The following is an 11,301-nucleotide window of genomic DNA, read 5'->3' as shown; positions in this document are numbered from 1 at the left end:
CCTAGCCGGAACGAGAGCCGACTAATATATATATATATATATATGAATACTTTTCAACTTCATTTTGACGGCAAATACTGGGAGACCGTTGAGATTAATAGCGACAGAGAGCTAGTTGTCCGCGAAGCAATTTATGTAGTGCAAGACGACCATGCAAGCGTGTGCCTCGTTCAGATTTATGAGGACGACTTTCCGTTTATATCGGCACTTGAACTCCGGAGATTGTACTCACATATGTACAACCTTGTTACTCCTAATCAGGCTTTGTTTCTTAGGAGTAGGCTTGCTTGCGGCACATTTGAGAAACTAAGGTGTGAACACATGTACACTTCGTTTATTTCACTATTAGAATCACAGCTTAAACTTTTTTATTATAATATTTTTTTTTACATAAATTTACTTTTTAACTTACGTTCTCAATTCGAATGACCGAAACGTACGGGACCATAGTATGTCTCTAAATTAGAGTTAGGGTCAGAGCCAGCTAGGATCCAGGGGTTCCAAACCCAAAAAATGGACCCATTTTATATTTTCTAAAACTCGATTTTCTTAATTTTTATAATTTCAAAGAGCTCCTTGAATCCAAGTGGCTAGATTATATATATATATATATATATTTTAAAATTTATAATTTTCCACCTTAATTTTTTTTTATAATTTCAAAATTTGTGAACTTGTATTAAAATTTCATTCACACTCAGTTTTTAGTTTTTAGTATTTATTTCTTACTAGTTTAGTTTTAAATTTTAACTTAATTAGTCCCACTGAACAATTTTTCTAGCTTCGTCCTTGTTAAGAGTTAATAATTAATTTATTTGATCATGCAAGGAAACTGAGATCTGCCAAATCCAATCCTCTTTGTCGTCCTCTGAGTTATCAAGCTATACTAATTTTGTATTTTGGTTATACTTTTAATGAAATTTCGGGTATCCGAACGATGCTTTTGACAGAGAATGGGAGTCCGCGTTGTTTTCCCATACTATGCGGAGTAGGGAAGCAGAAGCACAAAATATTGATGTTAGTGGGGCAAATGATAAATCCTCCACAAGAGGCCATTCGGAATGCGTTAACAACAACGATTACACTCGATTTAGTTTGCTGATTCGAATTTTTAATTCGAGTTAAGATATGATTTTATATGATAGTTTTTTACTGTAATAAAAAAGTTAAATGTGACTGTTTCTGAAATTTTTTTACTGAAATAAAACTTAAATTTTAAACTCAAATCGGTAAAATGAACGGGATGTTTGCTGATTCGAATTTTTAATTCGAGTTAAGATATGATTTTATATGAGAGTTTTTTACTATAATAAAAAAGTTAAATGTGACTGTTTCTGAAATTTTTTTACTGAAATAAAACTCAAATTTTAAACTCAAATCGATAAAATGAACGGGTGCTTAACTCTTCCTAGGCATCGAATCAGCCCAGTGCTCTTTGAGAAAGCACCGGTTTATATCAACCTCTATTTCTCTGAAGTGAGTGAACTAGACACGACAGAAAGAAGATCGTTTCGGGTTTACATTGATGAATTACCTCATTCAGACCCCATTATACCTCCGTATGGAGGCGTGAAACAAGTAACAATTAAAAATATCGACATTTACGGAACGGATGAAACTGTTTTGAGGCCCACCTCTGATTCAACTCTGTCTCCTATCCTCAACGCCATTGAAGTTTATCAGGTCAAGGATCAGAAGGATGGTCCAGATCGAGATCAGATTTCTAATATCGGAACAAGACGTTCAGGTTTCTTTTTTCTTCTGTGGGCAATCTTGGGAGTTTGTCTTAACTTTGTTTCATGCGCTACATAAAACTCAGCTAATTAGAGTTGCACTTTTTTGTTGAGGGTGAGTTTTTGTGTGTGTATGTTCTTTTTTTTTTTTTTAAAGCAAAAATTAAGATATGGTTCCGATGCGTTCAGCTCTTTTATATGCGAAACGATTGCTTGTAAATTGTAACACAGACGGATATTAGTTGTACTTATTCCTCCCATGGAGTTTTAAATTTTAACTACACTATATAATACATACCACCTTTTACCTTTGTAAATTGACCTTTTCCATTTGTGGGTACCATTTTTAATGAAGAGTAAAAACGGTGATGATTTCAAGGAACACAAAACGACGACGTCAGATTAAAGATGACTAAACAAAAGAACACGTTGGAACATAAGTAAAACGAGAAATTGACGGCACAAGAATGAATGAACAGACAAGACTAGAAAGTTTAGATTAAATGAATGTAACTATTTTTCATGTCCAAACGTCTGTTAAATATGGGAAACGTGATCATTTGTATCCTTTGAGTGCTGAGTTGAGAATTAATGAGAATCAAATAGCTTTGAGCTTTTCTTTCAATTGTTAGTGTTAGGATTGTTAGTTGGCAAATTTGTTAGTAAAAGGTTGCAAATTTAAAAAACAGAATCAGTAAGATTGTAGATTGCTATGGAGACTCTATTTTTGGTTACTTATACCGAATTTAGGATGATGATTTAGAATGATTTTCTCAATAAAAGGAACTCAATTTATGGAGCTGATTTAGTTGATTTTTGGTGGCTAATTGATGCGGTGTGTATGGAAAGAATCTGTGGAGGAAAGGTTGTCTTGTTTAAGGTATTTTTGGGGGAGAAATGGATGTAGTTGACATTTAATCATTATTACCATTAAGAGCTTTGTATTATAAAGGTGATGAGGTGGTAGAAATGGAAAGTAGAGTACTCTTGCTATATATTCATATTACGTGAAGGGGTGCCTTGGAAGAGAAAAAATGAGCTTTTGTGTTTTATAGTTTTAAAAAGTAATTAAAGGCCATATTTTGGGGCATGAGTTTTAAAGATATATTTTAGAAAAAGTCTGTGAGAGTGAGTTTTGAGTGTGAAAATATTCTGCAGAAAGAGCTGCCTTGATGTTCTTGGAGTGAAAAATAGAAAAAGTAGTTCTTCAGGAGGATGACGTATTGCTTTCGGGAGAAAGTTTTCAAAGATGAGTAGTGCTCGCTAGACAATGCCACTAAGATGATACTCCACAACGGCGACAACATCAAGTAGGAAGTTCTTGAGTGTGTAAGACCGGTTTGGTGTTTTGTAATCTTTTAATCTTAGTGGATTGTTTACTGTCTGGTCATGACCCTGTAGATATAGGTGTGCGCACCGAACTGCGATACCATATCGTGTGTTTTCTATTTTCTACACTATTATTTTCTGCTTGGTTAATTTACGTTTCTGCATTGAAAAGATGCAATTAATCACTAGTGTTATAACACTCTTTGTAACACTTGTGTAAAAAACAAACCTTTCAGTTAGGTCCAATTAAGCAAAATATCTCGTTGTTTGCCGTTTGATCGTTTTTCAACCCCCGCCATTCTTCACTAATTGAGCATAAATACAAAATCGAAAGGTATAAATGTGACTCGGTCCAAAATATAAGGTATGGTCTTTGATAACCTCAAATAAAGGCATAACTGAGTTTAAAAAAAAAAAAAAAAAAAAAAAAACTAGTTTTTAGGTTCTTTTGGGTTCTCCTTATGATTTACAGAATCCTTCACTTAAAGATCTCCAGATCAGGTTAGCATTTGATCTTCGGCCATCTTTATGGAATACAAAGATTATTATTTCTGTTACATATTCAGTCATCATTAATATGCATTCGTATAAGCATGATAAAGGTCATGTTATTTCCTCGCATAAAGACTAGATGGCATTGTTCACATAGAGCTAGGTCTGATATTAATAGAGTTTTGAATAAAGAGCTGATCAAGGTCGTCGTTCAATATGGATTAGCAGGCGTATAAAAGCGCCATTTTGTGATTCGGAGGAATGTTTGACTTCCCCATTTCTTCTTATCAATATTTTTTTTTCAATTTTTTTTTTTTTTTTTTTTTTTTTTTTTTTTTTTGAGTGGGGGGCGCAAAGCTGTGTTATTGTTTATTATTGCGTCCTGATGTCTAACACCTAGCTATTTCTTTCTTTTTTCCTTTTTCTATTCTTTGAGCAAATGTCCATACTCATGTGAATAGCATTTGTCACATTGTTTGTGTGGCGTAATTCACAGATGAAACTCCAAAACCAAGGTCAAAAAAAGTAATAAATGTTTTTCCTGATTGTGAAAGGTAATTAATGAGCGAAAAAAAGAAAATGTTATAAGAGACGTGAAAATTAAAATGAAAACGTCAATTTCATTGCAGGTTCCAAAATTCCAACAAGGCAAAATAGAACCAAACCGGCGAACGACCGATTAATGTTCACTTACAATCCAGACAATGAGAGACTTAACACTAGAAAAAAGACCAAGACCAAAGAGAAATTAATATAATCATGATCACTAGCCTTGGAAACAACCTCAGACATAGTAGTAAAGACTTCCATGGCACAAAGAAGTGGCGGCAATGGTGAACCCTCAACAGCACTTATGGTCACATTGACCGTACCATTTGTAGTATTAACTGGATATATGGACACTACGGGAAAAATACCTTTATACGCGTCTGGGATTTCGGTTAGCACCTTCTCTTCGCCATCTATGTAGATGGAAACCGTCCTGCTGGTTATGTTAGGATAATAAACAAAGGACGCAAAGTAGAAGACGAAATAGGCGGCTTGAGATTTCTTCTCTTGAAATGTGACCGGTAAGAAAATAGACTCGGAGCTGTTGTATGCTTCAATGGCGTACCATAATACCGCAAAAGGAGGGTAATTTTCCGAATGGGTTGCCCAACCCGTGATTGTTACATCAAAACCAGGAGTTAGGCTGCGGTAGCTTGGGATTTCTTCCGGTTTCCATATTCGGTTGAACTCGTCAGCATCTATGGAGAGGCGTTCCCTATATTGGATTTCTCAGAATTAGAGCTGTTCATATTTTATCAAAATTTCATTGAATAGATAAGTTTTCTCGTGAACTTTTAGTTGTAGCTAATTACTCTTTGAATTTAATAAAATGTTGGAGGTTGCCCCAAAATTTACGAATGATAAGCTACTCCGGTTTTTGTTTGAAATTAAAGTCTCTTCCTTTAAACGATCTGGAATAAGGTCATGTATAAAAGTGTTTTCGTCTAAATTTTGACAGCCTGTTTTATGGCATTTTGTAACAAATTGTTAAATTTCAGGAAAAAAATGTAAAAAAAAACTAAAAGTTTAGTGGATAACTTGTCAATCGCGAAAAATTCAGGTAGCAAATGTGTGTTAAAAACCATGTATGTTCTGTTAATGCTTGAACATCCAGGACACTAGCAGTAACCTTTTTGAAAGCAAGTTAATTATTAAAAACTTGAAAATCGTCTAAACTAAGGACAGAATCAATAGGATTATCCACAGTTAGATAGTTATAATTACCTAAAAAACAGCTACCTATAGATAAGACTCCGAGTAAACAAACATGTTTTAGTAGTGCATGTACTTACGGAAAGGTTTCATTGGCGCCATAGTTGATCCTTTTTTCAAGGTACAGCGCCGTGTGGTTTTGCATCAACTTGTAGGTGTCTTTACCGTATAGTTGTTGGCTTTCAATTGTGGAAATGAAGGGAACATGGTCTTCATGAGTCCGAATCAAGCAAACATCGGTATTCCCGTCCCCCACGAAAAAAAATGAATTCATGGTAAACCGGTTCGTCACCTAGAGAAGTTGTGACCGTGACACTCAACTTGCGATCGACCTCAAGAACGAACGTTGGGGGCTTCAGGAGGTTGTCATGGTTGCCATAGTAAAAACCCGCCCGGAGAATGTATTTGGCTTGCGGTTCGAATGGTAGGTTGTAGCAATTCTTGTCTCCTATCGGGAAACTCCGCAGCGTTTTCATTGGATAGAAACTGGCGTTTGTGAAGACCAGGAACTCGTTGTTTCCAGTTTTGGTGTATTCATCATCAGTTTCCCATCGCAGGTATGTGGTATTATCTTCGGATTGTGTTGTTGCCCCACAGTCGATGTTTAGAGTATTTTTAGCTAAAACAACAACATAAACAAGAATGAAATATCGTTAGCCTAAAAGAAAAAAAAAAAAAAAAAAGAAGAAGAATGAAATATTTAATGCTACGTATCACGCAATTGTATCAATATATTTCGAAATACAATAATATTGCAATGAAATAACTGCATCCAATAAACCGCATATATGAAGTAATAAACTGAATCAAGTTATGTGGTTTACAATTTTACATCTCTTGCTCTTTTTTTCTTTTTTTTTTGGAAGTCAAAACTGAAGAGTGAAGACTTACTATAGGCGTAGGCCTGGAAACTAGGCAGTGCTACAAACACCAAAACCATAACATTAATGCTCCAGATTTCCATATTCTAATTGGAGAATGAGATATCTCTCTATCTAATTAGGATCTCACAACTTAGATGAATGAATTAGATTTTGTTATATATATATATATATAATTAATACTCATATAAACTCTTTTTTTGTTTTTTTTGTTTTTTTTTGTTTATCCTTGTATACTTGTCTGTTGGAATTGGTAGGCAGCCATTTCAAAGATTCTCAGAAGTATTGTAAGTGCTCGTCATAACATATTTCTTGCTGATATTTCAATATTATTATCGATTATATTGATATTTTGTCTTTTTTTCAGCTCTTTGTAATAGAATACCAATTAATACAAGATGAATTTTTATTGACGAAGAGATCAATGTATGCCCTATCATTTTAGTACTTATAAAATTAATATTGTTCTTGTCGTCATTTTGATAGATATGTCAATTTGAGTTTGAAACCTTCTTTTCCGTTTGGATTTATCATCCCCTTCCCCATTTCAATCTCTTTCTCCTCTCCTTGCCGGCATCTCTATCTCTTTCTCAGTTCAAGGTCATCCACTTGTCGAGTAGATCTTTTATTTGCATATAACGAAATTGTTTTAATTTACAACTAACAGACAGTAATAGCCAATAACTTTATAGAATTATTACTTAAAGACAACGATTAATTTTATTATTGTTCTTATATGCTGTAGTAAAAATTATAAACTACAAAGATCATTTTCTCAAGAAAACAAAAAAACAAACAAGTTAATGATCTGAAAAGTCACTGTATTATCATGCATTAGTCGGATATAAGAAATCTGAAAAGTTAATTTTTTTCTTTGCTAATAATAGTGAGATTTTATATAGTATCTACTGATAATTCAGTAAAATTTGATTAATTACTAAAATGAAAATGAGAACTTAATTAAAAATAAATTTGTGTTCCCTAAAAAAACTAATAAGATTTTGATTGGTTACTTTTAGTCCCACTATTAGCAAAAAACAAACGAAAGAAAAGAAGGATGACTGAACTAATTCATATGAATTATTTTTATAATTTACTTAATTAAACCTTTGCAATTACAAAATATTTCTTAAAGAGTTTGATGGAGGGAGGCCCAAAATGAGACTTTTCTGATGAATTTAAGAATGCAGGTGGTACATTGAAAGGTAGAGGAGTAAGACTCCATATCCGCTTACTAATTCACTGCCTTCCTGCTTCCAGAAGACCCCTTCTTCCTCTTACTAAGCTTTTTTTTAATTATTTTTTAATTATTTATTTTTTATTGTAATAAATTCATTAGGAAGTATAAATATGTGATGGGTGTTTCTATTCACACAAGTGCTGGAACTTCGGGCCGCTGGCCTGTTCGAAACTTGAAAATTTTTGGGCTCAGCAGGTAGATACCTATTACCGCCCGTCCACCTAAATATCCTGGGCTCGGGCTCAGGCAACCCGAGAAAAAAGCATTCCCTGCAGCTCGCCGCCAGTGGGGGCCGTGACCGCCGGCCACCGTTTTTTTTTTTTGAATTTTTCACCATAACCCGAAGCCCGAATACCCAAAAAAACGGCTAGTTTTTAAATTTTATGCCCGACCTGACCTGAACCCAATCCAAATAAATTTTTGACCGTTAGCCCGATTTTTACCCGAACTTTTGAATGTAACGGCTATATTTGCCCGACCCGACCCACCGCCCATTTTGCCCGACTCCAACGGCTCTATTTTTTACCATTGTCCGAACCCGACCCAACTCGCCCGAAATATTGTTACCGTTGGAGCCAAATTTTTTTTTTTCAAGCCAAAAAATTCTCTATAAATACCCCCCTCCCCCAACCATTTTCCTCACCCAAAAACTCTCATCATCTCTTAATTTCTCTCAATCTATCTCAAATCTCACTTAATCTCTCTCAAATCTCTCTTAATTTCGCTCAAATCTCTCTCGATTTCTCTCAAAGCGCTCTTGATATCTCTTATTTTTCATAATAGATTCTTCCGGTTATGGTGGTGATATTCCCATTGATGCCCAATTCAACATTGAAGAAGGGCAATTTCCTACTAATGTTTTTCAAACGCAGGAATCGCAAACACCAGAAAGAACTGCTGAGGAAACTGCAAATGCGAGCCGTGGTGGACGTACTAGAGGTCGTGGACCTCGTGGTCATAATGGTGGTGGGCATGGAGGAGAGGCAAGCAGAAGTGCTAGTGCAAGTGTTGCAAGTTCCAAGAAGAAATGCAAGTGCACCTTAACAGTTTGGGAGCACTTCAACGCATTCGAGGAGGTCGACAATGACGGTAACATTAAATACATAGCTCAATGCAAATATTGTAGTGATAAATTACAAGGTAACATTATTCACGGCACAACACACTTAAGAAGACACTTGGAAAAGTGTCTTCAAAAGCAAGGAGGCAGACCTGATCTCGGCCAAACACAATTATCATTTGACTGCAAAACCAGTAGTCTAAGTACTTGGAAATACGATCTGCAAGTCGATCGTATGGAAATGGCACGATTTGTAGCCACATTAGATCAGTCACTTAGTTTTACCGAACAAAGTAATTGATAGCGTTACATTAAAATTGTACATAATTCTAATGCACAATTTTTTTCAAGAACTACTCTTAGGAAAGACGCATTAAAATTATATAAACAAGAAAGGGAAGCATTAATCAACCTTTTACACTCTACTAATGGTCACGTTGCGTTAACGACAGATATTTAGTTCGACGTTACCAACAAAGATTATTTAGCTGTAACCGGACATTATTTTAAAGGTTTTGATATAGATAAGAGAATATTAGATTTGAAATGTGTTCTAGGATCACATACCGCCGATTTAATATATAATATAATTTTATCTGTCATTGATGAATATAGTTTAAGGGATAGAGTAATGGCTATAACATTAGATAATGCTACTGCAAATACTAAATCAATATAACTTTTTGAAAATGATTTAAGTTTATTCGGTAATAATGATATATTTCACCAACGTTGTGCATGCCATGTAATTAATTTAATAGTAAAATCCGGTTTAAAATCAATGTCAAGTCATATTAAAAGAATTAGAGATAACATTGCATGGATTCAAGATAGTAATCAAAGAATACAAGATTAGTTTAGGTTTGTACAAGCATGTAATCAAAATTCTAGAGCATTAGCCTTAGATATGCCCGTAAGATGGAACTCCACTTATATAATGCTTGAACAATGCATCCCCTATAAAGATGCTATAACAAACTATGTTAGTGCAAAATTAGGATAAGGATTTATAGACGAAACTGATTGGAAAATTGCCGAACTCTTGTATAACTTTTTAGGTAGATTTCACGAAGTTACTTTAAAGCTTAGTGGAACATATTACCCAACATCACCATTAGCGTTAGGAGAACTTTTAAGAATGACTATTTTATTTAGTGAATTTAGGACATACGAGGTTTTAGGTGTTCCTATCGCTTATATGGAAAGGAACTTTAAAAAATATTGGGCCAAATTACCAATGTTGTATGGTTTCAATGTTATTTTTGATCCTAGATTAAAATTAAAAGGTTTAAAAAGTGGATTAGAAAACTTATGTGACTTTTTAGATATCGATTGTTCTGACCAATTTCCTATTATAAAGAGAAAAATATTATCTCTCTATAGCTCTTATGAAAGTAGGTTTAGAAACCCACCTCGTGTAGAATGTAGTGACCAAGAAAATCCCAAAATTTAATTAATGCAATTCACGTATTTAAGTCAAGGATTTTTCATGGGAAAAAAATATATTATGTATATTTTGTGATTGAAGGATTTATGGAATTAACATCTGCATTCCTAAATTCTGTAATAGATTTCATATTAAGTTCACGTTTTTCTGATCAAGTAAATTCGATCGATAAATTCTCACCGTACTTTAAAACGGAAGAATTTCCAGTACAGATACAGTTTGAGAATCTTAATTTCAAGAATCTCCAAGCATAGTACGAACTAGCATCCGGTACACATATACAGAAGAAAATAACTGTCAGTAGAATTTTTAACAGTTTCAAAGAGAAAATTTAGAAAGTGGACAAAAATACAAGGGTTAGGTTTCATTTTTCTCTCTCCTTCCCTCACTTGGCCGGCCAAACTTAAGGGATTATAGCCAAAATTTGGCTAGTGAAGTGTGCTAGATGGATTTCATGATGGGATTGAGTCAAATCAACTATTGGACATGAATGCTTACTACATTTCCTCTTGAAGCACTCCACCGGCCAGCCATAATAAGGGGGGGATTAATCCAAAAATCTAGCTAATTAAGCTAGCTTGATAGGCTTAAATGAGAACTAAGTTTAGATCAAGCAATGTCTATAAAGGCGAGATCAGTAGTGCAAGCATTAGGTTAGCCATTTTTGCACATCTCCTCTCATTTCCCCCACACCCAAACCGGCCACACTCTCCACTCTCTCTTAAATATTTTCTTCCACTCTCCTAACCTTAAACCACTAGCAAACAATAGAAGAAGAAGAAGGAGATCAAGGGATTCTAGGGGGAGACTAGTCAAGCATTCCTCCAAAGGTAAAAAAACTCTAAATCCTCTCTTTCTCATGTTTTAGTAAAGTTTGAATGTAGAAATATTCCTCTCAAATTTCTTTATACTTTCTAGTTCTAAGCTATTAACAAATCTTAGAGGAGTTCAAAGGTTTTCAAGAGAGAGAGAGTTCTTCAAGGGTAAGTTCTTAAACTCTTCTCCATTAACTTCTAGCCAACTTTAAGCATAGATTTATGGATGTAAATTTGTGGTTTTTGACGAAGATGAGTTGTAATAAGGTGTGTGAGTTTTGTGTTGGTTTTGTGTGTTTCAAGGTTAGTTTGATGTGGTATGCTTATACTTGATCTAAATTGCTTATTTTCGGTTAGAGGAAAATTTTTTTGGTTACTTTGAACACGAAAATGAGGACCCTAGAACGAGATTTTTTGATGTTTCAAATCTTGAACTTATAGCCCTCGATGTTTTGAACATTTTCGGTGAATGTGACAAAACCCAACTTTAACTCTAAAAGTAAGTTTGAAGCCATTTTACGAAAATAGACAGGCTGTCCAAAC

General features: G+C 34.5%; 1 protein-coding gene across 1 annotated transcript; it reads right to left on the bottom strand.

The window, feature by feature from the left end:
- Positions 1–4,244: 4,244 nt before the first annotated feature.
- LOC21394150 (uncharacterized protein At1g24485) lies at positions 4,245–5,589 on the bottom strand. Its single transcript, XM_024176413.1, has 2 exons — positions 5,396–5,589; positions 4,245–4,818 (listed from the first exon to the last, which is right to left on the bottom strand). The coding sequence occupies exons 1-2, from the start codon at positions 5,587–5,589 to the stop codon at positions 4,245–4,247; spliced, it is 768 nt and encodes a 255-aa protein (XP_024032181.1).
- Between the last annotated feature and the right edge of the window lie 5,712 nt (positions 5,590–11,301).

The sequence above is a fragment of the Morus notabilis genome, unplaced genomic scaffold (assembly GCF_000414095.1).
Source record: "Morus notabilis unplaced genomic scaffold, ASM41409v2 Scaffold80, whole genome shotgun sequence".
NCBI lineage: Eukaryota > Viridiplantae > Streptophyta > Magnoliopsida > Rosales > Moraceae > Morus > Morus notabilis.
The sequence above is the reverse complement of the archived record's forward strand: the minus strand, read 5'-3'. Positions and strand labels throughout refer to the sequence as shown.

Coding starts and splice junctions, on each gene's coding strand:
- LOC21394150 (XM_024176413.1), bottom strand. CDS start 5,589: ATGAATTCATTTTTTTTCGTGGGGGACGGGAATACCGATGTTTGCTTG. Junction 4,819..5,395: donor GGCGCCAATGAAACCTTTCC/GTAAGTACATGC, acceptor AATCCAATATAG/GGAACGCCTCTCCATAGATG.